This window comes from Galendromus occidentalis, unplaced genomic scaffold (genome assembly GCF_000255335.2).
Source record: "Galendromus occidentalis unplaced genomic scaffold, Mocc_1.1 scf7180000077530, whole genome shotgun sequence".
NCBI lineage: Eukaryota > Metazoa > Arthropoda > Arachnida > Mesostigmata > Phytoseiidae > Galendromus > Galendromus occidentalis.
Window position 1 is genome coordinate 97,894 of NW_003805518.1, and position 17,217 is coordinate 115,110.

General features: G+C 51.3%; 3 protein-coding genes and 1 non-coding gene across 4 annotated transcripts; 2 read left to right on the forward strand and 2 right to left on the reverse strand.

The window, feature by feature from the left end:
* Positions 1-1,269: 1,269 nt before the first annotated feature.
* LOC100899441 (auxin response factor 7) lies at positions 1,270-4,317 on the forward strand. The gene is made up of 6 exons (XM_003748343.1): positions 1,270-1,488; positions 1,614-1,867; positions 1,978-2,401; positions 2,534-3,737; positions 3,871-4,092; positions 4,271-4,317. The coding sequence occupies exons 1-6, from the start codon at positions 1,270-1,272 to the stop codon at positions 4,315-4,317; spliced, it is 2,370 nt and encodes a 789-aa protein (XP_003748391.1).
* Positions 4,318-6,359: 2,042 nt separating this feature from the next.
* LOC100899057 (succinate--CoA ligase [ADP/GDP-forming] subunit alpha, mitochondrial) lies at positions 6,360-9,641 on the reverse strand. The gene is made up of 5 exons (XM_003748261.1): positions 9,482-9,641; positions 7,839-8,260; positions 7,498-7,717; positions 7,134-7,396; positions 6,360-6,951 (listed from the first exon to the last, which is right to left on the reverse strand). The coding sequence occupies exons 1-5, from the start codon at positions 9,516-9,518 to the stop codon at positions 6,925-6,927; spliced, it is 969 nt and encodes a 322-aa protein (XP_003748309.1). The 5' UTR covers positions 9,519-9,641; the 3' UTR covers positions 6,360-6,924.
* Positions 9,642-9,845: 204 nt separating this feature from the next.
* Positions 9,846-9,918, forward strand: TRNAR-CCG (transfer RNA arginine (anticodon CCG)). Its single transcript has one exon. It is a non-coding gene; the product is annotated as a tRNA-Arg (tRNA).
* A 730-nt stretch (positions 9,919-10,648) lies between these two features.
* OSCP1 (Organic solute carrier partner 1) lies at positions 10,649-13,387 on the reverse strand. Its single transcript, XM_029112848.1, has 6 exons — positions 13,216-13,387; positions 12,046-12,287; positions 11,791-11,953; positions 11,192-11,391; positions 10,880-11,098; positions 10,649-10,774 (listed from the first exon to the last, which is right to left on the reverse strand). Exons 1-6 carry the CDS (start codon positions 13,385-13,387, stop codon positions 10,649-10,651), a joined length of 1,122 nt encoding a protein of 373 aa, XP_028968681.1.
* Positions 13,388-17,217: the final 3,830 nt, after the last annotated feature.

The window sequence follows — 17,217 nt, forward strand, 5'->3', positions numbered from 1 at the left end:
CTTGCCAGCTCGAGCTAGATGATGTTCCACCATGGAGTTGAGCCACAGCCGGCCCGCTCCCTCGACAAAGGGAGCCTTCGAACAGTACGGAGTAACAAGCGATCCTCCGCGCATTCAGGTTTCTGGATTCGCGCTTCGGATGGGACTTCCGATCACGGTCTGTTCATGATGGGAGTCTAGTCCTCTCAGTCCTCCGCCTCCGAAGCAGATTCATGAACGAACGATGATGTCCAACTGTCAGAGGTAGTAGCTCGACCCAATGCCGGTCGGGCGTCATCTCAGTGAAGCTTCTATGCGCGATCCGACCGAAAGCTTCTCGTAACAACACTTCGCCCATTGAGGCCGCCATCTGGCGGTTGCTAGGTAAACTAAGCAGCAACGGGAAGATTCAAGCTTTGTGTTCACATTCGAATTTCACTAATTCCATGCAGTGAGGCCCTCGTCAGAGCTAGGATAGGGCCGAAGGCAGCTAATGGCAAACCGGACCGGCTCACCTGGGCGCATTCCAGGTAAAAAGCATCATTAGGCCACTTAGGGCGACGGCAACAACTCCCTCCTGGTTTTAACCCTGGCTCGCTCGAGAAAGGATTCGGAACTGGATGCTGAGGAGAGTTGAATCTCGATTCAGTCTGTCGTCGAGTTATGCCGTCGAGCTTCGGGAAACGGAGGCGGGTGGCCTGTTGGAGCGGACTCGCGAAGCATGCAGTCCTCGTTTCGTGTTTATGCCTCCGCTCTCCAGATGAACCGTCACTAAGAATCACGTCCATAGAACAGCTGTCCGAGTTGCCGTTCTTAGAAGTCAGCGGTCGGAGATCCAACTGGGGTCCGAAAGGGAATGCTTTCCTCTGTGTTCGGCTGTTTGTCCGAGAGAGGGACCCACGTTTTGGTCAAGATCGAAAAAAAAAACATTGACAGCGGCTTTCGGTGATTCCGCAGAGGGAGATCCCTCCCATTTGGAAAAGGATCTCATACTTCGTGAAAACGGGAATGGTCGGCTGAGAATGCGTTATCCATGGACATGGTGGATAGCCCTGGGGCGGGAACAAAGCTTAATACACACGTAGAATGACCGGAGTGATCAGCCGTGATGAGGATGTCTGATTCAGCCGGATCCTCCTTTGGGATGGAGTTCCGGCTGATCCTGGAGATTAGCCCCCAGTTCGCACCTACCGTGAGCTCCGAGTTGACGACTCTTTTGAACGCTGACGCTAATAATTTGCCTCTCTTGACATTGCAGCTCTCTAAGCGCCCGTCTAGAACTCAACGAGAATGTCGTCGATACATCCTCTCCTCATAAATCCCGCGAACAGTCTGGCTGATAATGTGGATGCCCAATTCGGCGTCATTCCCGAAGCCGAAGGCACCTCGGAAATCCATGTTCCGATGCCGCAGGCGAGGGAGCGCACCCCTCAGCGGCGGATAAAACCACGGAATATTCGGACGGCCTTGAAGAAACTCTGGCTCGACGAGATGCTCCTCACCAAACAGGTGAGAGATTCGGTGTTCGACGGATTAGCTTGGAATTACTGTTATCGAGAGGTACCTGCATCATTCGAGAGTCAGGGCTCGAATCCGTGTGGCCCGCAAATGAACGGATGCTTGTTCATTCTCAGATCCTGTGCCCTGTACCGGGCTGTACGATGGTGTTCTCAACACTGCAAGGCATACAGAACCATTACCAGTTCTGCACCGGTCTAAACGAGTCGGGGATCGTCCGTTGCGAGTTCTGTGGAGAGCAGTTTCTGTCTCAGAGTCTCGCCCTGGAGATCCACATGGCGGAGGAGCATCGCTCGGAGAGACTAATGTCCATGTCCAAAACAGATGAGCAAGTTGTAGTCAAGTCGGAATCCGTGTCAAAAGTCAAAAAGTAAGTATGCGAGTTACCGAATAGGGACTCATGAAGGGATGATAATGCGATGAAAGCGGTAGGCGACACTCGATGGAAGTCTTTTTACTCATGCGAAGCTTTGCGTGCAGGTTCCGAGACCCGCCTGAAATTCTTGCCATACCCCCTACGCCTCCCCCCGATGTGGTAATCGAATCTCGCCGGAGGAATGTCGCCTACTCTCGGAACCAAGAAGAACTCATCGATTGTGAAGAGCTCGAAGGGGTAGTGCGTTTCCCTCTCCGCAACCTACCTAAAGGGGAGCAGGAGGACCCGTTGCAGCTGCCGGCGGTCATGATGAATCTCGACATAAATCTCAAACCGAAACCGTTCAGTTTCGACGATCTCGACGAAAACTCAATGATGGACGATACGCTCCTTTCCGGACCTCTGAAGATCAAGAGCGAACCAATCGACAGTGCCGAAGACGACCCGCAGTACATTTCCAACATGATCAAGAAAATGCCGGAGCCTGATCTCAAAACGGTGCCACCGGTCCGAAAAAGACCAAGACCGGTGAGAGACCCAGAACCTGTCTGATTTGAATAAGTCACGGTTTCCTCCTCTGACGAATTCGAGTTCGAGTCCCGCTCCAGGCTCTTCCTTTCCATGGTTAATATTTTTTTCCTTGTCCATCTCACTCCACAGCCTCAAGGACCAGACGTCCGCTTCGTGCAGGTCATCATGCGGTCCAACCCGGCCGAACCGAACGCAGCGCAATCGATTTTCAGAGATCCTCAGTTCATGGATGCTATCGTTCAGTCGAGTCTAGGCCAGAGTGGGCAGCCCATGAAGAAGAAGAAGAAGCGAAAACAGAATCAGCAGCAACCCGTCTATGTGGTGGCCATTAACGAGGCGCAGGAGCAGCCGATACCCTCGCACCAAGTTGTAGTTCCGAATCCGCGACCTTTCCCCTGTCCTAGCGGTCCCGCGAATCTCATGAAGAAACCCGCGCGGAGTCGTAAACAAGTGTTCCCTCCCAACCCTCCGATGGGCCTCGTACAAGTATCGGCGTCCCTCGATCAGGGCCAACGATTCCTACAGACCCATACTCTCTCGGATAAGCCACAGGTGCGGCAAGAGGTTATCGACAGTTTTTTCAACTCCAACCCAAGCTCCTCGATAATCGGCCTCAACCAGCCGTCGACGTCGTTCGTCGAGGATTCTAGTCAACTTGTACAAAACATGCCACAGTCATCCCATCATCAGTTAGGTCAAGCCGAATACCATTCTCAAGATGATTATCAGACGCTGCAAGTCGTCAACACGTCAGACGTCCTCAATATTGGCGAGCAGAATTGCATTATCGTGCCGCCGGAGGCATTCAATCAGTTCGACGGGGCCCAGCTGATCCTGCAGGATGGCCAGCTGATCGTCCAGAGTCAAAATGGCGAGAGCTGCCAAGTCGTCTATGAGAATTCCACTTTCACGGAACAAGTCGAACATGCCGATTTCGCCAACTCGCATATCGAGATGAACTCAGCGATGGAAGGTGCGATCTTGCCCGAACAGCAGCAGCAGCAGCAACAGGAACCGTCGAAGCAACAAGAAGAGCATCACCAACAGCAGCAGCAGCAATTAATGGCGTCCGTCGAGAATCCCGCGACCGCACCTGCCAATGATCAGGAGCAACAGCAGCAACATCAGCAGCTCGTCATGTCTCAGCAGATGCAGAATGCGGCATCTGGAGATGCATCACTGAAAGTCGGCTTGCACGGCGGCAACTCAGTCCAACTCAGCGTGATGGACGTTAAAGATCCCTCTCTGGACAACACGAAACCCTCGGACTTCAAGGATGACGCCGATACAACAGCCACTCAAGCTGCCGAAGCTCTCCTCACACTGAGACCTCGTGAGTAATTAGAATCTGGAGGAACCCGAATCGTTGCCCTCGGAAGACTTGGATTCCGGTCGGGAACGGGCACATTCCTGACCCATGGTTATGCAGCTCCCAAAGTAAAAGGATCCTTTTTCCCGTCTTCTAGAGAGCCGGTGTATCCCTACGTCCCCAATGGAACTGTCCGGCGAACAACTCCTCAAGGAGAGCAATTGCGAGGAATCCCACGCGAGCCAAGAGGTATTCCAAGTGGTTCCGGAACCGAGGGAGAACCTCTCAGAGAATACGTCCTCGGACAATATGGTCGCGACGGCGCAAGTCACCGACATGCAGGCTGCGACGGCAAGCAGCGGAGTTCAAGACTCGGAGAGTGAGTATCGAGCCTCGAGCCATCACTCGTTAGCTGCTTTTGATTATTCTCGCTCGGGAAAAAACACGATCTCTACCTTCGACTCCGAGGATCTCGGTTGAGCTCCCTGGGAACACCTCACGATTCTCAAGTACTCGAGCCCATCCTAACAATAAGCTGATCTCACGCCTTTTTGCAGGTTTCGGCTTCAGCGGCGGTGGCGACACCGGACTCGATCGTAAATGAAGAATGCTCTCTCGCTTGACACGAATCCAAGTGAAATCCACAGTGAGCGACGCGTCGGAGAATCGGTCCCTGGCATGGCTTGGGCGTTGCTATTCTTCAGCTTGGAAAGCCATAGGGGTGCCGCTGTCCCGCTCATAGCCCCTTGATTAGAACAGGGAAACGGAACAGAGAGATCAATTGGATCGGCAAAGCTAATAGTGGGATAACCTTAGCGGACATTTACCAGAAAGAACTACATTAAGATAGAATATTGACCTACTGACGAGCTGGCTGTCGACTAGTGGCAGACAGTGCAGCTTCAACGTCCAACGTGTTCATATGATTTGATTTCTGTGCGCTGGCTGCGGTCTACCCCCACATTTATCAGTCTTCGACCCCGATCAATGTTCAAGCCCGACTACTTATGCGGTCGACAACGTCACGTAAACCCGAAGCGACCCGGTTCCTTCCTTCAGAAAACCTGCGTTAGTCGAGCTACTGAGAAGACGGAGCTGCCTATGCAGAAGAGTCAGAGTTCGAAACGATGTCAACAGACGTATTCTCCGAGGGACACTGGAATGCTGACTGACAGGAATCGGATTCGGAAAGTTTCTGATGAAAGCCATACGTCCACGAAACCAAGGATGGCCAGTATCGAATATGGATGGCTCCAGAGCTTTTTTCCTTGGAAGTCGGCACCCGGTCTGCTCGTATTCCTTGGCGAGCTCAGTCGTTCCCTTGGGAATCCTTACACACGTGCTTCGAGTTATCCTCGTAGGTTTCCGATGCCCTCGAATCGCGTCACGGTGAAATTCTTTCGATCGGCAGACTCCTCGGCCGAGCGAGCGGGGCCGCCAGCCCGGATCCACTTTCCAAACGTGTCGGGAGCGATATCCAGGCATCGGGCCAAGCCCTGAGAATATTCGCCTGTGAGAGAATTCAGTCATCGGTCGACCTCAAGCTTTCGTTTACGACTGTTGTAATGAACGAATCTCGATTCCTGTGTATCAGATGCTCCAGCGTTGGTATTCCAGAGCGTTTGTAGCATGTCTGTGCTTCGATTCCTGTCTGATGCCGATTGAACTCGGGGTCCCCGGTGTCGTGGTCCTGTGCGGATGAGCACAAAGATTGGTTAATCTAGCGGATCGGCTCGTCGTCCGAAAGACCGAGATACTGACCGACTAATCGAGCGCGCTCTATTGCTTACCATTTCTTCCATGATTATGGGTCGACTCCTGTATTCTCTCCTTGAATGTACATACCGCTAGTTTTGGACGCCGAGGGCTATTCCTCTGGACACGAAAGTCTTTTGTCTACCTGGGTCCCTAGGAAATATTGTACCCTCCCTTTTGTCGATTTTCTTTGGGCTCAATAGGCGCATGATCTTTATATCAACTCATTTTCCGTTGTATTTATGTGACTAACCAATTGAAACACGAAGTTCAGCGTTTCGTTCTGTGAATGCGTGGTAAGCTGTATCGACGTGCCATTTCGGTTTTTAGAATATTCCTCAGTATAGAAATTGTGTCAGAGAGCTCATTCTCTCTCAGGCTGGACATCTCGATGGATTGATTGCTTCATTGATATGTCCCTCGGAGAGCAGGCTTGGAGTAGCGCGAATTTCCTAATTGATACAGAGCTCTGTCCCAATCAAAGTCGGGAATCCCATTCGGCTTCGATGATGCGCGACAACCTTGAGGACCTATGAGATCCGGTACCTAGCTTTGGTAAATTATGCTCGCAAACGGTTCATCTGGTAATAATATATACCTTTAGCCTATTACCATAAATGTATTTTATTTAAGAATAAACTGTACACAGTTCCACGGATCCACAACGACTCACTGTGTGCTCTTTCCGAGTCTTGTCCGCGAGACTTGGACAGAAACGAGCCAGTTCGGAGAAATTCCGAAAGGGAGCGGAGTAGTGTGCCGAGGAGAGAGAAAAGTATAATTTCTCGGGAGAATACCTATATAACACCAGGAATCGCGTCGGTAGTCTCTCAATGAATCAGAACCTTTGACGCTTCTCGCTGTCTTGAACCCATGAAATACGAGGCGTGCTTATTCCAGGTATTTTAAAAAACATTTATTCATTTGTTTCTCCGCATTCACGCTCTCACTTCTGTTTTTCGCCCAACACTCCGTAGCTCGGTCCATCCGGAAACTCCCTCTTTGTTTCATTTGTGCTCTCGGAGTCGTTTTGGCTGCTGTTATCAACATTTCGAAAATCTCACCATGCTGTCAGCTGGATCGTAGAGGATAGAGTCAGTTTTGACAGGAATTATTCAATCGGGTGGGAGCAGGGAGGAAGACACAAGCATGAGTCATGGGGAACATGGAATAATTCACCGGGCTTGAACGCAAGCCTAGAGACGCCGATCAGAAACTCGTTCACATATTTTCTTCTCATGGCTCAAACTTTTTTTCGTAAAACTTCTCCGGACCCACGTACCCCGCCGAGAGACTGTGACTGTCATGGCATTGTCGAGACATGAGACTTCGTTATTGATGTCGCTAATCCGCACTTCCCAACTGACATACCAGAGCAGTGCTTTCGGAAAACAGAAAAATCGAGGACTCAATGGATCGATTGCACAGGACTGACAAGGCGGAGGTCGTTAGAGATTTACGCAAGTCCGCGTTTCGTCATTTCCTGTAATGTTGTGACCCAGCGTTAGTCCGTGGCGCGCGATATCGCTCCGATCTGATTATGATAATGGAATATAAGCTCTGTTGATCTTCATGGGGGAATTCATATATGGGATGGGGATACTAGCCGAATGGCCTCGCCCGCCACCCCGAGAATCTCTCGGTCTCTCGACGAGTTCTACTAACCTGGATCATTGTGGCTCCCATCTGAGCCGGACTCTTGGTGACGTGCACTCCAGCCTCTTTGAGAGCTTCGATTTTCTCTTGAGCTCCTCCTTTGCCACCGGCGATGATAGCACCGGCGTGACCCATTCTTCGTCCGGGCGGCGCCGTTAATCCGGCGATGAACGACACGACAGGCTTGGCGTTCGCTCCTTTGTTGTTCTCCTTAAGGAAGGCAGCCGCGTTCTCTTCGTCACTCCCTCCAATTTCTCCGATGAGAATGATCCCTGAAAATCGAATTCATTAACATTCCTCCGAAGTCCATGCATCGAGTCCATTAATTATCGGAGATGGCAAGAGCTGGGATCAGATTCTGAAGTCGAGTCACCTTTCGTCTCTGGGTCACGAAGGAAGATGTCGAGACAGTCGATGAAGTTCGTGCCGTTGAAAGGATCTCCTCCGATTCCGACGCAAAGCGATTGGCCCAAACCAACGTGAGTGGTCTGATGGACAGCTTCATACGTGAGGGTGCCGGATCGAGAAACGATTCCGATTTTCCCTTTCTGGTGAATGTGACCTGGCATGATTCCGATTTTGCACTCTTCGGGCTGCAAGAACGGAATAAATCGGACGGTGATTCTCGGCAGGCTTCATGGAGAGTACGAGAGGCGATCCCCAAGTCATATCGCGGTTCACATTGCACGACACGAAAACAGAACGCTCGATTACCTTGATGATTCCGGGACAATTCGGACCGACGAGCCGGGTTTTATTTTGGGAGAGAAGACGATTCTTCACTTTGACCATATCGTGCTGAGGGATGCCCTCGGTGATGCAGACAGCGAGGGAGATTTCAGCATCCATCGCTTCCTCGATGGCTTTCGCGGCAACGGGAGGTGGGACGAAGATAACAGATGCAGTGGCGCCAGTTTTCTCAACAGCCTCTTTCACGGAATTGAAGACTGGTTTGCCAAGGTGGGTTTGTCCGCCTTTTCCGGGCGACACACCACCGACGAAATTCGTTCCATACTCGATGGATTGTTTTGAGTGGAAAGTTCCCTGTTTCCCGGTGAACCCCTGGCAGATGAGCTTCGTGTGCTTTCCAATCTTCAGCGCCTCGCGCGTAGTGGTATACTGTCGCAGACCCGTGACTGTGGGATCGAAGAGGAATAAAATTAGGCCCAAGTGACTATGAATCGCTGACGGCTCCCTGACATTCGCTCGACGCAGCCTGATGGTATCTGCGCTCGGATCCGTTGGGGAGTGAATTGAGTTTTAAGAACTCCTCCACTGAGAATTTTTCGCCCCAGGCCGGTCTGAATAGTTGACGGCAATAGACACTCCCAGCCTCTTCTGCGCATGGGATCGTTAAGGGCTTTGCTGATAAGCACCAAAGACTATATCCTGATACATGCATCTCGAGGACTTCCGTAGTATTATAGCATTCCGTAGAGGTCCATCAGATCACAGGGCGAAAATCTCGCAAGAATGCGGACAAGAAGTCTACGAGGATTCATCGCCTGAAACTCCGTTTACGATCTGACATGGCTTGTCACATGCGCTCAGGGAAGCAGGGCATGCCGGAATCGATCCTACCACCTTCGACGTTTCTGCGTCATATTTCGCTGATGATCTGTCATTTTACAGCGTCGCACGGTCCAGAAGGACTTCCATGACAGATGATCGCCGACGGTCCCATCATGCGGAAATATTTTCCTCCCATTCGAACGCGGCCCCGAGAAGACAGTGGAAATGAGCCGGCGTTCCCCCTTCGATGCAGGAAGAGAGTTCAGAACAGTTGGAAGAGAGGACGGGATAAATTACGCCCAGAATGTACTGCTTTGCATTGATTGACCATCGTTTCCTCACGGCAATCTACAAATCTGTTGAACGCGGTCGCGAGAGCGCGATCTAACAACCCACCGCTTCTCTGTGATCGACGAGTTCACCAGAGCGAACAGGTTGGAAGACCGCCAGGGACCAAAGGCGGTTAAGCTTCAAGCCTCAATGTCAACGAGACACCTTGGAGCTCCCCGAGTGAGAAACGTTGCTTCCCATTCGTATGACCTTTGGACTATCGAAAGTGTCGGCGATAGGAAACTCTAGCTTCTCGTATTGACATCCGCTGAACGCGTTCCAATCATCGAACAACAGAAACACGATTGAGAATTCTCAAACTGGGAACCGAATCAATTGCCGTACCAGAGCTCTACGGAAATTCCAAGGGAAGGTTCCCAGGGAAGAATCTCTAAGTAAACAGACTTCCTCCACGCGTCCTTGCTGTACGGAGGGAAGTCATGCAATTCTCGGGTCTTCGTAGCCGATCGAGATATTCGGAAATCATCATCCAGACCCAAGTTCAACGAACTCACATTGAGCGGATCGCTGAGCAAACTTTAAACCGAACATCTTCAGCTTTTTGTTCCTTCGAACTATCACTGACTGAGATTTTTCCGGCGGCTAAGGGCTGTTCAGCACTCTAGAACTTTTTCGTCTTCACGTCGCTATTACACCGAGCAGACGACCTGCGGCAATTTGAAGCGCGGTCGATTCGAATTAAGCTGTCGAACTTCTCGACATGAACGTTTCTTGAGAATGTGCATAACAAACATCCACATCGCCTACGTACGCGGAATCTCGTCGTCTCAAGTCTCGACCCGATCGGGACGACATGTCATACATCACAGAGCTCGCTCCGCATTATTTAAAAGCAACTAGAGCACCCAATAAAGTGATGCTCCCGTGGCCTAATGGATAAGGCGTTGGCCTCCGGAGCCAAAGACTGTGGGTTCAAGTCCCACCGGGGGCGAGCTATTTTTTCGCCATGAGTTGTCTTTTCCATTTGTCCGGTCCCATTGAATCGACCTCATGTCACCAGAATAAGCACAGCCTGAGCCTCCTGAGAGGAGGGAACCGAGCGATAGAACATTGACTCGCGCAAGCGATATAGTTCGCTCCAGGATATCTTCCCTCCCATGTCGGACCCGTTCCATGCCCTCTCTGGAGCTGCTCTCAAAAACAACGAGACTTGTCTCGATTCGGCTTTATTGTTTCGATGATCTCCTTCCTATCTACCCGTCCCGTCGAACGGGCATACAAAGGGAGCTGATGTCCTTCTGCAAACTCGAGAAGAACAGAACTTCTAGGTCGATCCCGGGAGAAGTTGACGGGCCCTTTTTTGGTTCCCGGTCATGCCCGGTACTCTCTTGTCGTGAACGGAGCCTCGTCATCGTAATCAGCTGTAGGCTGAACTACTGTATCTTTCCCACCGTCGCTCCGTTGCGCGCGTGAACTCAGAACATATTCATCCCAGAAGGAATCCTACCCCCAATCGAAGAAGGCAACAATGGAGAACCCAACGGGTTCAAACGAGCTTGAGGTCGTACCCCTTCCGTTCCAACGACAAATGTTGCTTAATCGCGTTTTTCGTGGCTCCCTGCAATGGCCATGGGGATCGACCTCTAGGCTGCCGACTCCTGGCCAAGGTGACGACCTTTGCTCGAAACTATGATGTTCAAAAATAGTCCCCACGGGCGAGCTCAACTGGCGTCAGTGGCATCGATCATATCTAGCAGCGTATCCTCAGGCGTGAAGGCTTTGCACTCAATTTCTTCGTGGACTTCGTGAGCGGAATTCCGTCGTCTTTCGAGGGTCAGGTCGATGATCTGGAAGGGAGGATACTTCGCCGTCGTGCTCCCGTAGTAATTAAATGTCTCTGATCGATTGATTCTACGCGAAAATTGGAGTTCGCGATGCGGCGACTCTCTCACCTTGAGACCTTCCTCCTGGCCCGACGAGTTCAGAACCTCTCCGCGCAAATCAGAAGGAGACGTCAAGTCGCCCAATAAATTCAAAGCTACGCAATCTTGACCTTTGGACTTGGATACCGTGGGGTTCACAAGTTGCATCAAAAGCGAGAGCTCGTTGGCTGGATTGCCTTTCTTGCTCTTACTCGTCGCCGCCGAAACATCCGGCGAGGACGATTTCGACTGGAATAGAGGAAGAGGTTCGAGGACATTGAAATCGTGGCCCTCACCTTCATTCGGTATGAGAAAATATCTCTCGAAGTATCTCCCACTGACCTGGTAAGCGGTTGTGTACATATTCGTCCCAAGAACAGTGCCCCTTCGGCTGCCGTAGGGAACTTTGTAAGCGCTGAAATGCGACGCGGTTACGTAGGTGGATTCTTTGAGAAGCGTTTCGTCCGTTCCAAACTCACGAATAGTCCCGTTCACTTCAAAACCTTCGGTTACGTAGCCAAATAAAGGCATCGAAAAAACACCTGGAATGACCAATATATCAAACCCCCTAGAAATTACGTACTGTTCATCAGGGAGGAACATGATCACGAGAAATACTTATGACGTATGCACAGACAAGTCCTGCCCCGGCGGGACCTCCTCGTTGTTTCAGCCTTCACGTAGTGGGCTCGCTGATCAGATGAATAATTACGTTCAATAATTCATGCGAAAGATTTCCGAGGCGGTATCCACGCGTTTTGCCGCTTCTGGTGGTCCACTGGCTGTGGCTCACGCTCGCTGACATTTAAGACCGAGGAACTAGCGCCAACTCACCACTAGTGCACATCACACCCCCTGATCGACCTGACTGTAGCTGATTCGAGCCCGAAAGCGCAGTGGGGAGGACTTCGAATCGCTGCGCTTCCGGTCGCTACACTCACCCGTCTGTTTTTGTACGCCCGTTTTCAGGAACATCGAGATGCGAACATGCAAGTCCTGCAGAAAAGTCAGGAGCTGATATCGAATCGTCTGGAATTCCGCCAGAGACGTCGAAAAAAATATCTCCACCAGAGTGTCCTTGACGAACGCTATCCGCTCGCAAAGCTGTGGATGAGGATTTCCCTTGAGTCTTTCATCAGCACCAGCACATTTATATTTGAGAAATCGGTCGCGGAATGATCCATCGGCTGTCTTGCCTCCAGATTTTCCTTGACATATCCTTCGATCGTGTCAAGATGGTTGAGAGTTATTGCGACTATCTGTCGCGGTGAAGGCACCATGAGGACCTGATATTTGAAGACCATTGTCATCAGATCGTAGAGCTTGTCCATCGATTCCCGATTCAGCCTCATGATGGAAGATTGAACGATCCTTTCGAACACGCATTTGATGAATTTGGCGTAGGTCAAGGAGAGACATTCCAGTTTCGTGAGCTCCGCTGAAACGAAACCATCATCATATACGGAAGTCTCCAGAGTTTGATGAGCGATATTGACGGCTTCGGGAAGTCATGTCCATAGTACGCTACACAAGAGATATATCTCCCGGTTCGCTCCGCAGAACGACTTGTTGAAGGTTCGAATCGTCAGCTGGATCCGAACTCTGAGCTCCTGTTGCTGAGAGAACTCCGATACCGGTCCAAGTTCTTGACTTCGGAGCGACCCCATTGAAGCGGATGACTCCTCCGGTACTCATCAATACTCCTCCTCTCATAATAACAGTAATAATTCTACTGAGTGTACTCAGTCAGGATCCGAGAGCGGTCATTCAGCGCGCCTCAAACTTTTCGCAGATTAAGTAAAAGCTCGTCACTACGAACACGAAGGGACCGACGAAACTGGTTCGTTGTACCGAGTTTTCGCTGTAACGAATGCCGCTCAACACTATCCCTATGGCGAGCTGGCCAAAGCAGGAGAAATTCCTTGTTCGTTGTACCGAGAAATTCGTTGTAATGGGGGTCGTTATAACGAGCGTTTACTGTATTGACGTATGTTTCGAGCTATTCCCCTCGTGCAAGCCTAGTCCTAGTCCTGAGAATCTCCAGACGACCCGGAGGAAGAACCAATAATAATTGGCGCCGCAGCAATCAGACTGCTTTGACCAAGAAAAATTGCACAAAACTCACGCATCGCTCTCGGGCCCCATTGGGAATCTGCGCCCCGAGTTCTCCTATATTTGCTCGGCTCTACTCCTTCTCCTTAGGCAAGACCCCGAAGAACCGAATAAAAGAGAGTATATCCCTTCTGCAGGTACTGGCTTTGCGCCTGGCAGATTCCCTGATGCAACTTTTTCCCGGCGGGTTCCCACGAAAGAATCCAGAATTTCGACCACGCGATCATCAAGATCTGAGCTCTACTCAAATTTACCCATCTGTTTGGGACACAAGAGACACGCGATGACCTCCTGCAACACCCTTCCACTTTTATCCTGAGCAACTTTTTGCGCACTGAGTCTCTGTTGAAGAACGTAGATCATTTCTCCTCCAAGATTGAGGTAGAGCACTAGTGCTGCTTTTTCGATCCGGTCCATGGGTTCCATGGCTCAGGAGGAGGGCTCCGGCTCACTCAGAGATCAGATCCGCAATGCATTCGACGACAACAACACCGGCGTTTCCCGGACGACGAGCTCGACGACCGCTCCAACAAATGAAGCAATGGCGCTCTCTTTTGAAACATTATTGCACCCTCAAACGCCGACTTACAGATCCCTCTCACGCAAGACATGAACACTATGATGGAACTAACAAAGGGAATCGATTAGCCAGGCGTCGCGATCCCGAGCTTCACTCCCGCCTGAACTGGGAGCCCCTCCGGAAATAGGTACTGCAATTCACCGATCTCGGACCGATATCTCAGGAATCCCAGGTCGGAAAGCATGAACAGCGCAGTGAGCTCGGGAGATCTCTTGCCATGCCGTGCCGAAAGCGCGACATGCACGCTCCGGCACCGAGTCGAAGCTATTCCAGCTTTATTTTCCTTCCCACCGTCATCAAGGCTGTCAATGGGGGAGACATCGGGTTCCGCCATGCCTAGAATTTCTCTCCAGAAAATGAGCTCCAAATACTGTGCCAGGAACCGCAGCGGAGCCAGACTTGATCGCAGAGGTCGAGACAGAGCCAATTTGACAAATTTAGTCGACGGCTCTGCTTGTGGACTCCTTGCGGCGCTACCATCCCTCACTCTGACTGCAGACGACGCTGATGGTAAGAGGAGGGAAGGTACAGACGACAACGACAACATTCTCGCAATAATGTCCAAATTAGAGTCGCCATGACAACGACCCCGATGTCGGAGGCGCTCGAGCTGGGATCCTGTTGCGGGAGAATCCGAAGCCTCTGAAATTTCCCCTATCGGAGGCTTGTCTCCCGGTTTCGTAGATCGACGTCGACAACTCGCCAATGCGGGGAGGGCAACAAGTCAGGAGGGAATTAAACCAACATGGAGTGAATAGAAAATTAATGATCACGAGAGTGCCGAAAAACCAGGGGGCTTGGCGAGAATCGTTTCTGTGGATAGAGCTCATTAGCATCGAATTTGGCACAATCTCGTCGAAGTGAAATCCCGCGCAAATTGGCTTAGTGGAGGCTACACTACACTCGTTTGTGATGTTCGAGCGGAGCTCCTCAGCTGGAAAACACTCACCCGTCCACATTCTTACGGATGGGTACCCACTCGCCCCGTCACCTATTCGGCTTTTAACGATCGGGCCATGACATAAAATTTTTGAACATCAGTGTTCCCATGAGATCGGCGCTCCCTAAATTGCGGAATCCCGCGTTTCATCCGAGTGCCGGATCGCGAAGCCTCGTTGAATGATGGAGACGCAGGATGCAGCCTCACTGGCCTCGGGGGAATCCGAGGGATGCGCAATCCACATTCCGAAGTCACAAGGCAGCCGTAACGTCGCGCCGTCCCCAGGAGGAACTTCTGACTGAAGGTGCCCTGAAGTATCGGACTCCGGGGCTGGACATTTGGCATGATCGGCATCCGCGATATGCATCTTACTGACATCGTGGATAACCGAGGCGAGGCCGTACGATTTTCGCAGCGCATTTTTTTTCTCGCGAGGGCCTTTCCAAGTTCTGGGAAGCAATGGTTGAACGACTGAGGACGGGACTCCCCAATAAGGCTCGAACCCGACCATCAGAAGCTTTTCGCGGAGGAAGGGGGACGTGACATTGCCCCTCGATCAGGACTGCAGTCATTCGGATGCTCTTCCTATGCGCTATCGGTCGACTCCGATTTGTCCATTGTTGTTCTCAGCCGCTCGTCCCCGGAACGAGACCCGGTGCCGAAGAATGACAAATGCTACTCGTATCGCCTTGTCCGTTTGATCAGGCCGTGTCCAGAATGTACACAACACGGCGCGGCGGATTCCGCAATAATCGCATTCAGATGGATCTTCCGATAGCGGATGGCGTGGATTGATTCTATTCAACTTGAGAGGCATGTATGCACGGGTCACGGAAGTTCCGATGTGTTAATCCGAGTCTCGCCACGGAGCGACTCCCTTGTCGCGATCGAGACTCGCTCTGTTGCTTCTTATTGGCTTCCTGTGGATGATGTGTATTCTAAACATGATCTCTCAATCGGACATCGAATCTCCCGAGTTTTCTTAGGGTTTGCGGCGCGTGTCTTGATGCTCATGAAATCACCGGCCGAGTCGGCTGAACTTGTATCGAAGGTGAAATTGGATTTCTTCGAAAAGCCGGACTTGCTCCTCGATCCCTTTCGAAATTCCCAGCGGCAACGACAGCGACTCGATGAAATAATTTAGAGAATTTCTTTGCCTAGTCCAGAGCACAAAACAATTTCTTCTCCTCGAGCTTCAAGTCTGAATCTTGAAGCTTCCGTGTGGGTGGTGGGGTGAAAGCCCTTTCGCTGCCCTGGTTTACGTCGTCTTTGACCCGTCATTCGATTCATCGACAGGTTTTGTTGTGCCTCCTTATTTGTACGTATGGCCTCTGAGAGAGTTCCAGAGAATCATCCGAGATGAGAGGATGTCTCGCCGCCACCGAGTAACTGACAAGTAGTGGCTTATCTGGAGGTCTTTGGCTCCAGACTGTGGTAGGCGACGTTCGAGGAACGCATTCTTGACATTCTCCTCTTGCTCGGGTTGAGCTGGGAAACTCGACGACGTGCCCCTGTCATTACGACCTGATGATTTCCTCCTACGTAGATCCTGGAGATCCTCGTGTTCTTTTTTGCTTCGGGGCTCTTATTTAAATTTTCAACGTGGTAATACTGATCGTCAATGAGGTTAATAGGTCCACATCAGTGGGTAGAAACGGAAAATTTATTCGCTTCAGCGTCATTCTCCAATTGGCGCGCGGCTTGGACCACGATACGGCGCTGTCCTTCCCTCAGGATCTCCTTGAGGTCCACGGCTATGGAGATTGCCAAGCCTCACCGGGGACGGCACACCCACGCTCCGTGTTCGCAATTAGGGGTTCGTGTTCGCACGCCCGATCAGCCGTTCATACCGGAAGGGACATGTTAGAAGATCACGCTGGTCTAAGGCAGAGCGTCAAGCCCATTGTGCCAAAGTCACCTTGCCTCAAGCTTAAACCTGCTGCTGCAAGTAATTTCCCACCGAGTTTCACATGTACTCCTAGCTTTGCGCGTATCGAGATTTGCTCACCGAATCCGGATTGGCGCGTGGTCGTTTGCGCTCCGTCACGGACGTGCGGGACGAATCAAGCACAGCCAACGGTGCCCACAAGATGGGGAGGTCCTCGCGGGCTCATCCCGCCGGATACACCAGCACCAGGAAGAGCGAAGCGACCTACCGTGACCCGCATACGCAGGATGACAGCCCTGGGCCACGGAAAGCGGCACTCATTGAATTCTCTCAATGAGATAGACACGCTTTTAGATCATCCCACACCTGTAGGTACCATGTTTCGTAGAAAGAAGATTGTCTACTCTATCATGTGAGAGAAGGCAGCCCACGAGTACGCCAAGCGTTTTTTTTTTCAAATCGACAAGCCGTTCAGAACCCTTAGCAAACTTGTTCGCGGAAAGGCTTAGAGACTAGAGTCGAGATGAGCAGAGTAGCTGCGTGGGAGACAAGTTGAACCAAAAAATCCACATCATGGCAATGCGTGAGAGCATGAACTCGGACCACGGCGAGCGAACAGTCACGGTGGAGCCGCTCATGCCTATTTATACGAGTACGAGTTCGTCTTCGTACATATATACCGCTCGTGATTTTCTCTCCGCGTCTTAAATATTCCATTTTCAATTCATTGCATCGCGCAATCAGGTCCCCTCGTCGTCTCCATCGATTTATCGATGAGTGCGATGGCTATGAGCAGTCAGTTTCGAGCTAGTATTCCACTCCGAACGGATCACCGAGCTCCCAGGAAG